Raw genomic sequence first — 18995 nt, 5'->3', positions numbered from 1 at the left:
TAGAAACGCTTGCTCTCTGTAGTTAAAGAACCACAGTCCTCATGAACTCCAGATTTCTCTCTCTCTCTCTCTCTCTCTCTCACTCACACACACATCCCACTCATAACAACTCAGGCCTAGGGCATATTCAAATTTTATATCTATACAAAAGGGCAGATCACAACTAGGATTGATTTGAAGGTGTGAAATACTAATCCAGAGATGGCCAAAGAGTGCCTTCCCTTATTCTTCATCACTTAACTAAGCTCTGCAAACAAGAGACGATGGAACTGCTTAGATCCAAGAGGTGCTTCCATTCTCTCGTACTATATCCTGTTCGACTAGGCTTTCTGTCCAGTCACCCTATCTGGCTCCTGGCTACAGCTCTTGGAAGTCCCTCATTATGGCTTCTCTGGCCCCTTCATTCACATCCCTTGCTACCTAACTCCCCAGTCATGTCTCAAGGCTCCAAAGAAATCAAGCCTCAACAAGGAAAGTTCCATTCTGGCATACTTGTTAAGGTCTGTTGGCCTAGGACCCCTTCTGGTAAGCTGCAAAGACTTACCAGACCAAGAAGCTCTCTCCATAGTAGAGTTTCTAGCTCCATTTCATCTGCCAAGTTTGGATGCTCCTTCCCGCTTCCTCTCACATTTACCAGACAGTTGTATTCAAAACTGGCTAAGCAGGCAGCCTCTGTCTAGCGAGGCCCCAAGGATTCATGGGTCCTGAGTTACACATCTTAGCATGTAAAAGTGATGCTGGGTCCTAAGTCTCAATGAAAATCAGTAAGTCTTACCATTCTAAATGCCTACGTCACTTTTGAAAATGAGACTTATGCGCCTTTGAAAAAATTTTCTCCGGACACCTGATGCAATGGTGGAGGCTCTACAAACAATGAAAAACTGAGAAGGAGAACTAAGCTCTCTCTTGCTCCTGGAGGCAGTCTCTTCAGATGAAGGCTGGGACACACCCATGAGACAATGCCGAGACAAATGGAAGTTTGCACTGCTACTCGTGCTATCACTCTGATGTATGATCTTCCAAGGACACCCAACTTGTCAAAAGCCATGAATTCACTTACAAATACTTCACTGCAAGAGACAAGATACCTCACTAACGCCAAATCCAAAAGGAGAAGATTAGCAATAGTGGGCAAGATTCATGGCCTGAATCCTTGGGTTTCCACAGGGAGAAGCTAGGCTGCAAGGCCCTTAACACCCAACAAAGTAAGAGTGCAAGTGGTGAGCAATTTCCATTTCTGTTAAGGTCTGGAGACACATGGCACAGCCCACGACGTGGGAGGGGGCAGCTAGAGGTAAAGTGGAACCAGAGCACCCTGATGATACACCAAATTAGCAAATCTTCCAAAAAGCTTCTGTGTTTAAATTTCCCTTCTCTGGCAAAAGATGGCAGTGCTACATCTCACTCCTGTTCCTGGGAGTGAATTCCCAGTCCAGCAATGCTGGGGGCAACAGCACAAATTTAATCAAGCATAATAAACAGAATGAGAGAAATTCCCACATGGCATATGTATCCTACACACCTACTAGCTGTGGTTCATTGTCCCATGTAGTGACATCTAGAGCACTTACAGAGAGAGAAAGACTGAGTTTCCTTTACAGCCTTAGCTGAGAGGCCATTGGCTTTTAGCCGAAACTGTATAGGCTCATGAACAAAGCTCCAGAGGTTCCAAGTTTGAGCCTGCCTGTTGGTGGTTACACATAGACCAACATCCAGAATAACACATGGTTTAATGAACAGGGACAATGGAACAAAGCCAAATGCAACTGATGCAACCGAGAAATAGCATGTGGATTTACAAATCAAAGCCAATGATCTTCATGTGGTTGCAAATGTATAACAGTGGGAGAAAAGTACAAAGAAACAGAATACAATGCCTGTAGCAGCTACTGAAAAGACAGCATTCTGGACAAATTCTGACTCACACTCCAGCTCCCACTGAAGCTAATGGGAATCTTTCAATGGACTTTAATGGCAACTGGCTAGGACCCAGAGTCAGCAGTCAGGCACCCTTTGGAGTCCTACAAATCACTCAGTCAGAGCACCAAGAACAGTGTGACCAACTGAACACCAAATTAAATTCAGTGGTCCTCTCAGAACAGCTTTTACCCCTTTTCACTGGAAGACAGTCTTCCAGATACTTACTTACCCCTACACCAGGGGGTCAGCAACCTTTCCGAGGCAGAGAGCCACAATTTGACCTTTTGACTTCTATGTATGATCCAAGTGTCAGTGACACTTTTTAAGTTGCTAATAGTCCTATTTACAAGAGATTCCTTAATAAACAAAGATGCAGGTCTTTACCGTTTTGGTGATGACTGGTAGCATTAGCTGGTCTTTTGTTAATCCACAGATGGCCTGGCTTTGAGCAAGCTCCTGACGGCATGGGGGAAGAGGCATGGGGCTGAGCTCCCACCTCGTGTGACAATGAAAATCAGCTTGCATACCACTCTCTGCACCCATGGCGGGGATTGCTGACCCCTGCCCTACACCCATGTCTGTCTTGCCTACAGGTAATCATTCCCCATCTTAGTATAGGAAAGCAAAGAGCTTCACATTCCCACGCTGATGTCTGTGTCAGTCTTCTCGCCTGTAAACAGCAGACAACAGCTGCCCCTGCCTCTAGACAGGTGACTGTTTGCAATCCTGTTGAGCCCTAAGAAAACAAGTCAAGTAACTTGGCTGCCAGATGGAAGGAGAATCTTCCCAGTTAGTAACTCAGGCATTACCTAGCAAAGACCCCCAACATGTTTAATGGGAGACTGTTTATTTGGGGCTGTTCTGTTGCCATCCAAACAACCCTGTTACTAAACTAAACAAATGTATGTATACGGTAAATGATCCAATATAGGCACACATTTACTATCCATAATCAGCTCACATGCAATATTATTATAGATCAACCCAATATCCTTTACTTTTCCATCCTAGTGAAGCCAATTGGACAGAAACACATCATGTCCTGGAAAGAAGCTGCTTTGTCTTTTCCAAGCAGGCATTCCAAATTGCATTGTATCCTACGGTAAAGCAATCACCTGTCCTCTCCTAACCAGGCTTTAACGATTATCACAATAAAAAATTGGAAAAGTTGAAAACATTTCACAACATGGATAGTCATGGAAGCAAATTTAAATGAGAAGGGAAAGAAAAAATGAAAAATATATTTTTCAGGGCAACTTTTGCACTAAGAGGCTTATGGATGCCCAGTGCTAAGTGTCTTTCTTGAAACAGAAACACTCATGAAGTAGTTGGGTAAAATTAAGGAGTAAGGATTATCAAGAAAAAAATTTCCATACTTGGCACACCCTGTCAAAGATACTCACATGGAAATTTCAAGTGAATCAAACAATTAGTCTGAAGGGCAACCTGGGAGAAATGAACCAGATTAGGTGCAAATCAGCTCTGCTGGTCCTACATCACAATGATTAAGGCCCATGTTGTAGACAGAAAAAGCGGTTTATAAAAGCCTCTTCAGAACTACCCTTGTTACTCATAAAATCTCTGGCATGCAGCAGTATTCTTCTTGTAAAACTCTCATACTATCATCCACAATATTTACATTATGTTAACAAGAAGCAGCTTAAACTTAAGCAATAATGGAGTTAAAACCATATTTGAAAACAAGCCAAAATATTCCTCCTACCTTCAGTAAGGCTGCCTGTAAGAGTGATTGCCACAAACACTTTTCCTTCTGGCTCCAGATCCACCTGAAAAAGTTTGGGGGACAAAGGGAGAAACTATTGTTCAGAATATAGTCTTCTCTTCACATGTGACATTAATACAATACTTGACAAACATTTAAAGCTGTGTAAATTATGCTCCTTTAGACCTGATTCTCAGAAATACAGAGCATCCTCAACTCCAATTGCTCACCATCTCGGGGGGGGGGGGGGGGGAGGGGGGTAGAAAAAAGCAGGTTCTTAATTGTTTAATAATGCAGTGTATTGAACAGTCGCATTCTTGCATTAAAATAAATCAACAAAATCTATTACCATTTTAATTTGTCAGACACAGTCAATGGTAATAAGATCCCTGGTTTTCTGGGCAAAATGGAACCTACAAGGTGTATCACAATTAGTGAAGTAAATTAAAAAAGCTTTTATTTAATCCCTTATTATCTCACATCATGCTTGTTTTAGACTGGAGTCATTGGGACTGGAAATGAGGTTGATCTGATGTAGTAGATCCCGTCCCACGATAGCTCATCACCGAATAAATCATTCTGTTCATCTTAAAAGAGCTACATTTCTGCTGCTTTGTTTAGTTGGAGTACAGACTAACAGAGTTACCTCTCTGTTACTACTCACACTACACGGTGCCTCATGGAATAGTTCTGGAAGTTCTGGGTTCAACCTCTAATGATGACCAAGTTTAAGGAACCACAAAAATTTATTTTGAAACATTTCTTAAAAGTTTACTTCCTTTATTGAAGACTTGCTAAGAATTACTGAAGTTCAAGTCAGCTTGTCACATGATAGCTACAAAAAAAGTCTCTGCTAATTTTATCTTTGCTAATCTAAGAACCAGCTTCACGCCACGTGTGTACTGACAATCTCTGCAGAAGAAAAATTCTGAAAATAGAGCTCTCAGGAGGAATGACTAAACACAAATTTCCAGCTGTCTCTTCTCTTTTCTTAGCTTGCACTAGTTGTGGGCGGGGGAGGGGGACAGGGGAGTTATTTAACAGACCATTAAAACAACTACAGGTTGAACCATTCTAGTCCAGCATCATTAGGACTTGACCGGTACTGAACGAGAGAATTTGCCGGACCCTAGGAGGTCATGTATGGTCCACCATGATTTTAGTTAGCTGCATGTCCACTTATCATGGGTGTGGCCAAGTTTCCCGTGGCCCCATAAAGTTTGTTTACAGCCACCAGGCCTGGCTCTCAGTGTTCTGTGCTGTTATTTAGCTCTAATTTATTCCTAAATGTCTTGTAAGAGCTCAGTAAGCTGCGGAAGTGTTGGTAATGCTGCTAGACAATATTGACCGCTTCTGGTTCGGCAAATTCTCTCATTTGGCACCAGTCAAGTCCTGTGGCTGCCAGACTAGAGAGGTTCGATCTGTATTCTTTATTTCCAGCTGCTAAACTGCAACAACATGAAGTCTGATACGTTCAACTTACATTTAACAGTTGCTGCTGGTGCTATGAAAGTGCTGCATGATCATGAATAGTAAGAGAAGTGGTCTACACAATTGTAAATGGGAAGAGATGTGTTTGATAAAGTCACTCTCTCTGAATTGTGTTTTTGGTATTAATTAGTAATTCCTCTTTGTGTTATCCAAGAAAAGTTGCAGCACCACCACCAGTGAAGCTGGACTAAGAACAGCAAGGAGCAAGTGCTGTTCTGAAAGGGATGGTAAAATGCACTATTCTCATGGGTCTCTCAATCCCTGCTCTTGGCACCAGTGTAGAAAAATGATTGATGCTTTTAAAATTGTCACTGATTAGCGTGAAACACCTATGAAACACCACAAAGGAAAAAAGAGCTAAGTGAGGGTGAACAAAGGAGAGCTAGCATACAATGGTTATTTATACAGTCCAATAGCAATTCATTGCACTTTGAAGACAAAAAAAGACAGGTACATGCCCACAAGGAATAAAGACAAGGAAACTCATTATTTCCTGCCAACAGTTTAACCAGAACTGCTTGGAAACTTTCTATTGAATCGTTTTTTGTATGGAAAATGCATGAAATTATTTTGAAACCCACTCCACCCTACCACTCAACTGGGAAAATCTAAGAGAATGTGTCATTTTGAGTCAACATTAATCAACGCAGCTGCATTTCATGCTCCCATTCTCTCCTATGGGATCAATTCCCTGTCCACACTACACATCCCATGATGTCCTGCCCCCGTGGACCTCAGTTCCAATGCTGCTAGATTTCTAAACACTTTTTCAGCAATCCTGAATTGTTCTTTTAAAACAGTGTTCCTCCAGCTGGGGTTCAAAGGGTTCTATAGAGGGTCCACCAACCCCACTCAACTCTTCTGATTCCCAGTGCCTCTTGTGAACCAGGGAACAGCTGTTCAGCAGTGTACAGGAGGTGCTGTAAGGGAGGTGGAAGAGCAAGGACAGGGTGTACTCAGGAAGGGGGCAGAAAGAGGGGAGAAGAGGTGGAGCTGTGGGAGTGGAGGCAGGCAGGGGTAGAGCTTGGGGATAGGACAGAGTTGGGGCAAGAGCAGGGACTGAGCAGGAGGCTTATGGGTCCTCAAAAAATTTTAACACAAAATGGAGGTCCGCAGGTTACTAAAGTTGACATCTGTTGTTTTAAAATAAATAAAACTGAGTTATGGGCATTTGGGAACAGACAATTCAGGCTTCTCAGAGAAATTCTTCCTTTTAGCCTGAATGTGAGCTAAGTAGGCCTTCAAATGTAAAATCAAAATGACTGTCACTATGCACTGTTATTCCGCTACTGTTATTAGGTGAAGATGACTCAAGCATTCCATTACTCTTCTGGAAATTTAATAGTAAAACATAGGTGAAATGCTACAGGGCATTGCTCCCATACTGCTTAAATGGGAGTTCTACCCAAGTAAAGACCATGGGATTGAGCCCTATATATATTTAATGAGCCTTCCAGAGTATCTTGATACAGACCAAAAGCACCAAACTTGGAGTTTGGAACAGATTCTGCATGGGCTCTTCATTGTTTTGCACTCCACTATAAATATGATTTGTGCGTCCAAGGTACTATGCAATCTCAGGAGATCACTGGTGTGATCACTCACTTTAAAGATACAGTAGGAAATGGTCTACCACATCAGAGCTGCGTCTACACGTGCACGCTACTTCGAAGTAGCGGCACCAACTTCGAAATAGCGCCCGTCGCGTCTACACGCGTCGGGCGCTATTTCGAAGTTAACTTCGACGTTAGGCGGCGAGACGTCGAAGTCGCTAACCTCATGAGGAGATAGGAATAGCGCCCTACTTCGACGTTCAACGTCGAAGTAGGGACTGTGTAGACGATCCGCGTCCCGCAACGTCGAAATTGCCGGGTCCTCCATGGCGGCCATCAGCTGGGGGGTTGAGAGATGCTCTCTCTCCAGCCCCTGCGGGGCTCTATGGTCACCGTGGGCAGCAGCCCTTAGCCCAGGGCTTCTGGCTGCTTCTGCGGCAGCTGGGGATCTATGCTGCAGGCACAGGGTCTGCAACCAGTTGTCAGCTCTGTGTATCTTGTGTTGTTTAGTGCAACTGTGTCTGGGAGGGGCCCTTTAAGGGAGCGGCTGGCTGTTGAGTCCGCCCTGTGACCCTGTCTGCAGCTGTGCCTGGCATCCCTATTTCGATGTGTGCTACTTTGACGTGTAGACGTTCCCTCGCTGCGCCTATTTCGATGTTGGGCTGAGCAATGTCGAAGTTGAACATCGACGTTGCCGGCCCTGGAGGACGTGTAGACGTTATTCATCGAAATAGACTATTTCGATGTTGGCTGCACATGTAGACGTAGCCCAGATGTCCAAAGATCTCCCCATTCTGAGGCTGAAGGATCTTTTTAACTCCAGGGAATTAATTTGGCAGCCACATGGTCATAGAATGTAGCTGTTTCAGCAATAAATAAATAAATAAATAAATAAATAACAGCCCAGAATAGCTGTAACAGACTCTCTCACGCCCAGACCCAACAACAGAGGAGGGGAGGGGCAGTTGTCCTGGGGCCCGGTGATTCAAAAGCATCCAGGGCTCCTGGCCGCAGCTACTAAAGCAGTGGTGGTAGCTGGAACCTCAGACCCCTTAAATTGCCACTGGAGCACTGCATGACATGCTCCAGGCAGTGCTAAGAACTGCCTGTGAGAGGAAGGGAAGGGATGCGTTCCAGGTAGTGCTCAGGCCTGGCTAACCCTAGCCCTGTCCCTTCCGCCCCAGGCTCCATCCTTTCCGGGAGAATGGAGCCACTCCCCACACCTTGCCCCAGAGTCAGGCAAGGCAATCAGACTTGACCATTGTAGTAGTCTCTTCTGGTACTTCAGGTTTAGTAAAAGCAATTGTTACGGTGAAATGAAACAATTAAAAATGTCAGACTGTTGATATAAGTTTGGATTTTGTGACCTGCAATGATGTCTTTTAAAGGTGAGCTTTGACAACATTGTGAAGAACCCCCTTTTACGTTCATCTTTAGAAACAAACCAGAGGTATGTGAAATGAGACTAAAACTATAAACTTCACCCAGGGGAAGAAATAGAGGAAAACTGAGTGATTGGGCAGCAAAATGGCAAATGAAATTTAATGTGGGTAAGTGTAAGGTAATGCATGTTGGAAAAAATAACCCAAATTACACGTACTACATGATGGGGTCAAATTTAGCTACGACAGATCAGGAAAGGGATCTTGGAGTTATAGTGGATAGTTCTCTGAAGACATCCACGCAGTGTGCAGCGGCAGTTAGTAAGGCAAATAGGATGTTAGGAATTATTAAAAAAGGGATCGATAATAAGACAAAAGATATCATACTTCCCCTATATAAAACTATGGTACGCCCACATCTTGAGTACTGCGTGCAGATGTGGTCTCCTCACCTCAAAAAAGATATATTGGCATTAGAAAAGGTTCAGAAAAGGGCGACTAAGATGATTAGGGGCTTGGAACGGGTCCCATATGGGGAGAGGCTAGAGAGACTGGGACTTTTCAGTTTGGAAAAGAGGCGATTGAGGGGCAATATGATAGAGGTATATAAAATCATGAATGGTGTGGAGAAAGTGAATATAGAAAAATTATTTACCTTTTCCCATAATACAAGAACTAGGGGACACCAAATGAAATTGATGGGTAGTAGGTTCAAAACTAATAAAAGGAAATTTTTCTTCACACAGCGCACAGTCAACCTGTGGAACTCCTTGCCCGAGGAGGCTATGAAGGCCAGGACTCTATTAGGGTTTAAAAAAGAGCTTGATAAATTTTTGCAGGTTAGGTCCATAAATGGCTATTAGCCAGGGATAAAGTATGGTGCCCTAGCCATCAGAACAAGGGCAGGAGATGGATGGCAGGAGATAAATCACTTGATCATTGTCTTCTGTTCTCCTTCTCTGGGGCACCTGGCATTGGCCACCGTCGGCAGATGGGATGCTGGGCTGGATGGACCTTTGGTCTGACCCAGTATGGCCATTCTTATGTTCGTATGTCAACCTCCTTGTCCAGCCTGACATTCCAAGGAGTCTGTGAAAGACCTGACATGGAGAGACAAGCTGCCCCGTCACAGCCGTTCAAATCTCAAAGGATGCTCTCGATCTTGACCACAAGAACTGAAATCTCTAGGATGAGGCGTACTCAGAAGACTCATGCCCATGTAATTTGCCTGCTTAGGCACCGATCCAGCGAGGCACAAAATTAATTTTAAGTACATGGACAGACACAACAAAGTCACCCCACTTAAGTCACTCAATGTACTCACATGCTTAACTCTGTCCACAAGTCAGGCTTCTGCTACAATCTCACATGATCTTCTGATAAACAAACTATGTGAATAAAGCCCACATCAGGGGTCGGCAAGCAAAATAGCAAAAAAGAGCCATTTTTTCCCAACTTGGTAAAAACGCAAGAATTCAAGAGCCACAAGGCATGTGAATACAAGACAGTCCTTAATAAATAACAACAAACCATACTTTTTGTAACCCCTACTTTAGTAACTGGGCACACACAATGATTTGTAATGAGATACATGTTTACTGCAGGATGTTCACAAACTTTTTACATATTCTATTTCCTCATACTTTCCATGTGTGTGTTTGTACCCCATCTTCCTGACTTTCACTCCCAAATCCACTTTAATTATGCCAATTTTACTTCGTTTAATTTCAGTTTTTCTTCTTAAAATGTGTGCTGCCCTTCACATCAGAAATGATGCAAGCTCCCTTTTCCTTTTCAAACTCAAACTATTAGCAATATGACCAACACACAGATACACTATCATATTCCAAAATGCACCACACATATTGAAGGAGGAGTTATCCAATGTTTCAAGATCACATATAGCTTGCTATTTAGATATGTGGTGTTTGTTGTTGGGCTTTTAGATGTTCACCGTTTATCAAAAATAATCAGGAGGGTTTTTTTTTTCTACTTTGCAATTATAGCGTCAGGAGACACTTAAAAAGCTTTAAAGAGCTGCACGTGGCTCTGGAGCCACAGATGGCAGAGCTCTGGCTTAGATGAATTTCTATAAGGTGGGTGCACAATGTTCTGTATTCAGAGAGAAGTTATCCCTGGAAAGGCATTTTCAGTGGGATAACAGAAATCTGTCCCAACTCTGGTCCTATTCAATACACTTGATCTTCTGGCAACCCTAGGAAATAGGATATGCCAGATTAAGGAAATTTTCAGACCATGGAAGGTGCAGTGGCAGGGTCTGGGAGAGATGAAAGTGTGTGAGAGGAATTTACTTGGTGCCTCACTCCCGGGGGGCCCATACAGCTCCATGCCCCTCCCTGGGTACTGCCCCCTGCAGCAATGAACATAGCAGGGGAAAAGCCTCCAAACAAGCACTTTACTGCACTGCCTTTCCTCCATCTGGAGGGAAGCAGGAGAGGCAGTGTGCAGAGGCACTTCCTCCCCTTCCTGCCAGGATCCAAATCACAGGTGTTGCCAAATCAGGGGCACCCAAATCACGGAGGTTCAGGTTCATAAATGATCTGAAGAGACTACACCTACGTATTTTGTGGACAACATCAAGCTAGGAGGTGTAGCAAGTGCTTTGGAGGACAGGATTAGAATTCCAAATTATTCTGACAAACTGGAGAAATAAACAGGATGAAATTCAATAAGGACAAACAAGTACTCCACTAAGGAAAGAAAAAAATCAATTGTGCAAATACAAAATAGAAAAGGAAGAAGTACTGCAGAAAAAGATCTGGGGATTAGAATGCACACAAACTAAACATGAGTCAACAATGTAATAATGCTTCAAAAAAAGCAAACATTATTCTGGGATATATTAGCAGAAGTGTTATAAGCAAGAGAACTAATTCTTCTACTCTAGTCAGTGTTGATAAGGTCTCAAAATGAGTAGTGTGTCTAGTTCTGGGCACCATAATTCTGGAAAGATGTGGACAAACAGAAGAAAGTCCAGAGGAGGGCAACAAGAAAAAATAGAGGTCTAGAAAACATGACTGTCTGGAAAAAAAACTGGACTTGTTGACTGTAGAGAAAAGACAACTGAGGAGAAAGATTATAGAATTTTCAAATATGTGTTGTTAGTAAGAGGAGCACAGGATAAGAAGTATTGGGCTCAAATTGCAGCACGGCTGATTTAGGTCAGACATTAGGGAAAGCTTCCTAACCATCAGAATATTTTAGCATTGGAACAAATTACCTATGGAGATTGTGGAATCTCTGTCAAGAGTTGCTAAATCTAGGAGCCTGGCAACCACTTGCATCCTCACATCAAGTTTGCTTCTTATGTTATCTTTCTTTCCTTCACAGAGTTAATTGTTGCTGTTTATATTGTATTTTTTATGGACGGGGAGGACACAGTAGTTACAGTTTTATCATTTTATAAATTATCAAAAGTGAAAGCATATGAGATCAATTAGATTATTTTGGGAAGATGGAGTTGATACAGATCTCTCCCCACAGGTGATTTCCAGGAAGCACGACAATATAATCAGGGGGTTGGAAGAAACATTTATAGAAAGCCTTGTACGTCCAAGAGATGTTCAAAAGTCACTTGGAATAAGGACCATTATTAGAGTGAAACAAGAGTAAGAGAAGTGAACTGACAGAAAAAGAGGGAAGATTCAGGTTGAGTATTTGAGAAGTCTCCCTGACAGCAAGATCAGTAAGATACAGAATAGCTTTCCACAATGAGTAAGTGGTTGGACAATGCCTTGAACAGTTTAAATTAGAGTGGGAAACAGACAATAGGAAAAAAACCTCCACTAGTTCAACTCGAAAAAAGGAGAGTCTTATTTTTTATTCCATTTATAAGGATTCCCCATGCTCAGCTGTATGCACCTCACAACATTCAGTATACGGTATTAACTATACACAGTTAGACTGCCTGCCTGCCAGATAACATCATAATATTTTTTCATGTACATAATATAATACTTGCTCATATAATACTAACTAGGAGACCCATCTGGCCACATTGTAAACTTCAGTCCCTCATTCCTCAAATTCTTGGGAGAAAATGGATTTTTATTTTGCAGCATTCCCAGAAAATTAACAAACCTGGGATCTAACAGATTGGTAGGGCAGTGGATGCCTATCAGCTTATTATTAGCTGACTTATCAGACTTTTACACCTCTAGTATCTATGATGGAGAATAAAAATCCTGTGCCACTTGATGAAATGAGGATGGATCAGCCAAATTGCTCCTGTGTGAAAACAGGTATGAGCAGAATACTTTGATTCCAATTCAATATGCACTTAAACACCCGTTCTAACTTAGTGGAACTTAAAGTTGAACGTGTGCTTGAGTGCTTTGCTGAATCATATCCATGAAGGTACTGTGTGTGCTACTCTTGAGCACCTGTCATGTTTAGCTATGTTTAGCTATGGTATCACCTAACTCCTATTATTCAACATACCAATTTGATAGTAAAGGCACTACATAAAATTAAACGGGGCTGTACACTTCATTCTATAAGAAGAACTACTCTTGTAAAGTCCAGTTTTGCAAGGTGTTAAGTTCTCTTAGTTCCAATGACTTCAGTTGGCAATAAGAGCGTTCAGCACGTCACAGGATCAGGCCCCAAATTATCATTTACCATCTACCTCCAAGTAAAATTGGAGACCGACATCACTCAGATCAGATCTATATTAATATCTTTACTGAAAATCAGACAGAAGTTACTAACTCCTCCTAAATCTGAGTTTAGAAGTCAATTAATACAAGAAAGCAGAGAGACTCAAACAAAAGATTCTTTCACTCACAGACCTTCATGTACATAATAGAAACTGGTCAAGTATGAATCATCAGAGGTAGAGGCTCTACAAACAATCTCCAAGGAAGAAAATCTCTCAGCTAATACATCAACACCCACCTGAAGAATCCACTAAACCTGAACAGCAAGTACTTCCAGTCAGCTTCCAAGACAGAGCTTGGCATTCTTCCATGAATACCTCACCATGGCTGTGAAAAGAATGAAGAGGAGAAAACCTAGAGGGAGGCCTTAATTTCCATTGTCTGCCTGACAGTTTCTGTCTAAAACTGAGAACAGTGAACGTAAACTGCACCTCTGGAATGCAAAAAAGGAATGCTCAGTACTTTCTAAACTTTGAATACAAATTCATGCCCGAATGAGATTCAAGCAACAAGGAACACTCTCTGACTTTTACTCCAGCAGTGTTTTCCAAATGGGGGAGGTGTCACTCACAGGAAGGTTTTAGGTGGGTTGCAGAGCAAGGGAAAGGGAAAGAAGGCAGGTCAGAGCAAGCTCATCCAGTACTCACTCTGCAGCAATTGCTCCTGTCTCCTGGGACGATGTCCAGCCAGGCCCACCAACATGTGTGTGTGGTGGATGGGGGAAGAGCTTCAGCTGCTGCCACTGCTGAAGTAGCAGCAGTGGTGGCCAGAGCTCCAGGCCCCTTTGAAACACCAAGGGACACTGTGCCACTGCTCTGTATGAGGTTTTAAGGTACCATGGTGGGGATGACCGCCCTAACCTGCGCCCCTTCAACCCTTGGCCCGCCCCCTTCTGGGAGCAGGGAGCCAGCCAGCCACCACCTCAAGCCAACCCCCCCCACCCCCGACCACACACAGACCTTGCCCCAGGACCCATAGTGACTGCCACCAACACTGGGTCCAGCTCCTCACCCCAGGTGTTAAAACTTGGCACAAAGGGTCATAGCAACATTCAGGTTTGGCCTGACTGTCCCTCCTTCGCGATACGTCTAAATTAGTCATTCTTTTTCCCCCCACAAGCATTCCAAGGAGTGATGCTGCTGCATGCACAGTGAAGTATCTCAGCTGGAATCCTCTGGACTGCTATATGGCAGGCCTGGCATTTCTAGTTTCAAAGGGCTTCTACAGGCTGAAATTGTTTATTTGACAGAAAAGGTTATGTAATTAGCAGTTATAAAAACAGACCTAAACAAATGGATTAACCTGCTGCTTTTCCCTTCTACAAATGATGGTGTAATACAACCCATTGGTCAGGCCATTCTTTCTGTTTTCAGTTCAGGCATTGTTCTATTTATTTCTGGAGGAGGATTAGATTTCTTTTTTTTTTAAATGGGGGAAAAATCAACAAAAACAAAAAAATACAAGGGGTTGCAGTGCACATTTTGCATGGTGACAGATACTCACCATTTAGCAGGTAAGGAAGAATTATGCATTCAGCACCTATTGAGCAACCTTGGCTGCTAGGACACAGCTTCCTGCCCTTCTCACTCTCCTACTGCAGAAAGGAAGCAAACTGGGCCATGCTGAAGGGTCATGGCCAAGGTCAGGAGAAAGAGGAAAGCTGTTATCTATGAGTACTGACCCACCCCTGCTTAGACAAAGCCCCCTTTTGACCCTGCTGGCCCTTCAGCACAGCCCTGTCTGCGCCCTCTGTAAAAACATCTCCCCCCCACCCCCTCCAGCAGAAATAAAGTGCGGATAAAAAAAAGTATTAAAACCCCAAAAAGAGGGAGGCTAGGAAATTTTCATGGTTGAAAAAAAAAAAAAATCAGTAGATACCAATAATGAAGGGCCTTATCCATTGGTCACTATGTCTTATGTTCTTGCTCCATGCCCAGGCCATAGAGAATATGTGTTATAGCCCCAGTTAAAAATCCAGGACTCTGCAGGTCAAGCTGTAGTGACTCATGCTTTCAGCTTCAAATATTCCTTGTTCAATCCCCAGTGTAATGACAAAACTGTGGATCTGACATAAGGACATCATGAAATTGGGATTTAAAAAAAAAGTTTACTTTCTTCCATGCTGAGTTACTGTCAAAGTTTGTCATGGATAATAAAATATCATAAAGTAACCACTTTATTGCCAACCCCTGCATTGCACTGTAAAGTTAACAGAATTTTCACCCCATTCATATTGGTGGGAATGTAGTCTTTTTAACAATTCCTATAACCAGTTATTCAAGGCATTGCTCTAAAATTTCATCTGATTTACATTCCAGGATGGGTACTTAAAGCATTATTTCTTTTTCAGTAAAGTTCCTGAATTACAGGCTATAGGCCAACCATGAACATGATCATTAAAACAATCAAGCACGGACAGCCACTGATCACTATTTTAAAGTCTTTAGTTAGTTTTACTAAATCAAAAACCCTACAGGCTTCAATAGAACCTTTGCCCAAGTAAAAACCCTTAAGGTTTCATGATTTCTACTAATCTCATTGTATTCATGTGAAACGCTTCTTGATAAACCTACTGAGTGGACACATATAACAAAACGTATTGCCTTAATTCTACTCCCATTTAAATGAATGGGAGTTTCATCATTAACTTCAATGCGACTGAGTTAAGCCAGTAATAACTGCTTTTGCAAAACCACACCTCTAATGCACAGCAAAACCCATAGACCTCAGTTATAATTTCTGGTGACTAGTCTTGTTTCAGTAGTAGAATGTCTTATTGTGTTTTAAGGGAAGAGTCTAGTTTGGTTCTCTAGAAATATAAACTACATGAGAAATGTACATGAAAAAAAAATCAATACCTATTATCCCTTTCTTCAGGGACTATTGTCCTCTTATTCCTGAGCTGATTAAAGAAAAATAGAAAAACTAATTAAAACCCAAACTACTGTTTACTGCAGACCTATCATGAGCATATATTCTTATTAACATAGTTGCAAAATACCTTACAGTCTTTAATGTATTTTATCCCCCCAACGACCATTATTAAGTGGGAAAATGCCATTTTACAAATAGGAAACAGAAGTAGAAAGACAGACTAAGGATATATCTATGCTACCACCTGGATTGATGGGCAGCTATCAGTCCTGCAGGGGTCTGTTTATCTTGCCTGACTGCTAATTGCTCTCACATTGATTCTGGTACTCTTGGGTGAAAACACTGCTGTACAGTAGACCAAAGTACATCAACTTCAGCTACATTATTCACATAGCTTAAGTTGCGCAACTTAGATCAATCGCCTCCCGTAGTGTAAATCAATCCTATGCAATCCGCCAAAGAGCACGCAGGCATCTGTTGCAAAACGGGGACTTGCATCCAGGTTTCATGAGCCATAGGCTACTGCCCTAGCCTTTGAACCATCTTTTGTCAACAAGGATGAGACTGTTTCGGGGAGTTCCCACTTTTCTCTACCTGGAGCATACTAAATGTGAATCACTGGATGGATAAATAAAAAAAAAAACAGGGAGAAAAGCAACCAGGATTCAGATTTCCCCAAAAGCTCACCACTCATAAACACAACCAGATTTCCAAAGGCATGCAGCATGTTGGGTACAGAGCAATTCCAAAAAATCTGCCCCCAGGTATCACAATAGGAGGTACAAGAAGAGGAGTTCAGAAAATCTGGCCATTTTTCAGATGCATAAAGGGAGGCACCACATTTTTGAAAATTTCATCCTGGATCTTTTCTGCCTCTCTCAAGTTAATGGTATTTTTCTGATTTCATGGTAAGGGCATGTTGGTGAGAAGCGTTAGATGGTCTTATACACTTGTGGCTGTTTCATCATCAATAGACTTAAGCATTATACGGGAGGGGAGTTTTACCACAGAACTGTGTGATTGTCTGGGTTCAGTCATGCTCGTGAGTGTGACTTCCTGCCCTATGTGGCTATTGCATTCAGACAGTACAGCATTATATTGTGAAACATTTCTCATACCATTCAACTGGGGAAAGAGCAATATTCAGTATTCAGATAATGGAACATTTAGCTCTCTCCCACACTTTATATTTGAGAGAAGATTACAGACAAATCTAAAAACACTATGGACCTAGGTTACCCTGTTATGAAAACTCCCAAAGGAGGAGTCTCTGAGAAGAGGGCTATACATAATAGAGACTTTAAAAACCTCTGCACCTGAAATTAGGAAGACCATTATTTTAACATTCTGTTGTCCATTTTTTGACCCAGGTGCTTAGTAAAAGTTCAGAATTTTAGGGATATTCCAGCTGGAAACAGAAATTGATAGAGACTAGCATTATCTTCAAAGCAATTGTCTATATTTACAAGAATATCTCAATGCAGAAGGAACAAAGAACAAAAAGACCAAGCTCATAACGTACAGCCCTCAAGCTTCTTTCCACAAAACTCGACACAAAAGCTTGTTTTCTAGCTTCTTCCAGACCACCCAATGCTTACAGGTTTCTGCTTGGCTTTCTTAGAATCAGAGAACTGGAAGGAACCTCAAGAGATCAAAGAGGTCATTAGGTCACATCCCCTGCATGCCTGGCAGAACTATCATCCCTGACAGGTGTGTGTCTAATCTACTCTTGCTTTTCTTCTCACTCTATTCCTTACTGTTGTCAGGTACTGTGCAAGTGCTCTCTCTCTCTCTCTCTCTCTCTCTCTCACACACACACCCTTAAAACAATATTAATTCCAAAGTTCCTGGCTGGGTTCACACATCCCTTTATCTTAACTATAAGCACATACCCATAGCTACAAGCACTGAAGTTTGAGTTCACACCAGTCAGTCTCAATGAGGTTTTAATTCACCCTTTCACCACACTCATACATTAGCCATCAATGGCTCCCAGGAGCCATTATAGCAGCCAGGTGCAGAGAGAGCCCAGTTATACTTCCAAACCTCTCACACTACACTTCAGCTAGAGGTGGCATGTCATCTGTTATGGGAGCATTACAGATTTACCACTGCAGGAGAAATTGTCAGAATAGTTGGATCAAGGTTGCTTTGTGCTACTGGTGAATCAGATAATGAGAACTTTGGAAATGTGGAGGGAAATGGAGCTAAACCTGCACCCAACATTTCATTTTAGAGCTCCTTTTGTTATGGGGCAAAGCTCAGATGGCATCGACACTGCAATCTACCATTGTACATGTGATTATCTCCTGCTCTTTTCAGATAAACATCATTAAAACTTCCAAATGAAGCAAAAACATACAAAGCCAGGAGACTGAAGTTTTGCAAAGACAGGGCTCCATTCACATATACTGCCACACAGGAACCTCGAAACATCCCATGACTGCTGCAATGTACATTGATTAGCCAATTTGCATGTGCAATCACAGCCGACAAAACAGCTGTACATGCTACTGCAAGCACACACCTCTAAAAGTAAGCCCAAAGTATCTGTTCGCATGACAGAACTTCCATGGCTTTTGATAAAAGAAGACTGTTTGATTTCAACTACAGACAGTGGTGGTTAGTCATGAAGCTGTTGGTTACTCATTTCATAAGGGAAGAGAAATTCAACTTTTAACAAAAGACAGACATGCATAACCAACAGGTAGGATTGCTGTTGAAATCTCACCTCTGCATTAAAAAGGCACACACCCCCCACATCTTCCCTTCCCCTCAAGAGTTTTATGAATGACTGCCTGGTTTGGTACATAACTTGATTAGCCCAATATATATTGGCAGAAAACCCAGGAAATTGCTAAACTCGTTATGTCCAATAAAAAATTAAATACATACAAACAACTAGACTTCCCAGTACAGAAACAATTGAAATACCAAAAGAGAAAAGTGTGCTTGTAGTGTTTCGCAATATGAAAACAACACTGCAAAGCATGTAACAGACCATTTTGTGCATGTTTGTGGATGATGCCACAGAAAGTTTAGGTTTAAGACTCCTCAAAATTCTCAGAAACAGTTCATGGCAAATAAAGGCCTACTTTCGTTCAGACTCCAATGAAGGTGTGACATATTGACCATCTGCGTGGGTAGAAACAGAAAGCTTTTCATTTGGTTCCAGAAGAAAATGTAGGAACAAATGGCAAAAGAAGGCCACACATGCTAGAAGGAAGAGCAGCAGCAACAGGGTCCTTGGCCTTGCAGCACTCTCCTCTGTCTTCAATTGAGCTTTAATAGCACACTTGAACATAGAAGCGGTGGTTATCCACACAAGTCACCTCCATTGACTTATAGCAGCAGATACCAAACTGTGTTCTTC

The 18995-nt window shown here is 42.2% G+C and overlaps 1 protein-coding gene across 1 annotated transcript in view; it reads right to left on the bottom strand.

Moving 5' to 3' along the window:
- The window catches only part of PRKCH (protein kinase C eta), a 187121-nt gene that overhangs the window by 142887 nt on the left and 25239 nt on the right, over positions 1-18995 (bottom strand). The window contains exon 2 of the mRNA XM_074998675.1: positions 3644-3707. Within this exon, the coding sequence (XP_074854776.1) occupies positions 3644-3707 (64 nt within the window). The remainder of the gene's footprint in view (positions 1-3643; positions 3708-18995) is intronic.

Source organism: Carettochelys insculpta, chromosome 6 (assembly GCF_033958435.1).
Source record: "Carettochelys insculpta isolate YL-2023 chromosome 6, ASM3395843v1, whole genome shotgun sequence".
Classification (NCBI taxonomy): Eukaryota; Metazoa; Chordata; order Testudines; family Carettochelyidae; genus Carettochelys; species Carettochelys insculpta.
This window is presented reverse-complemented; position numbering and strand designations above follow the sequence as displayed.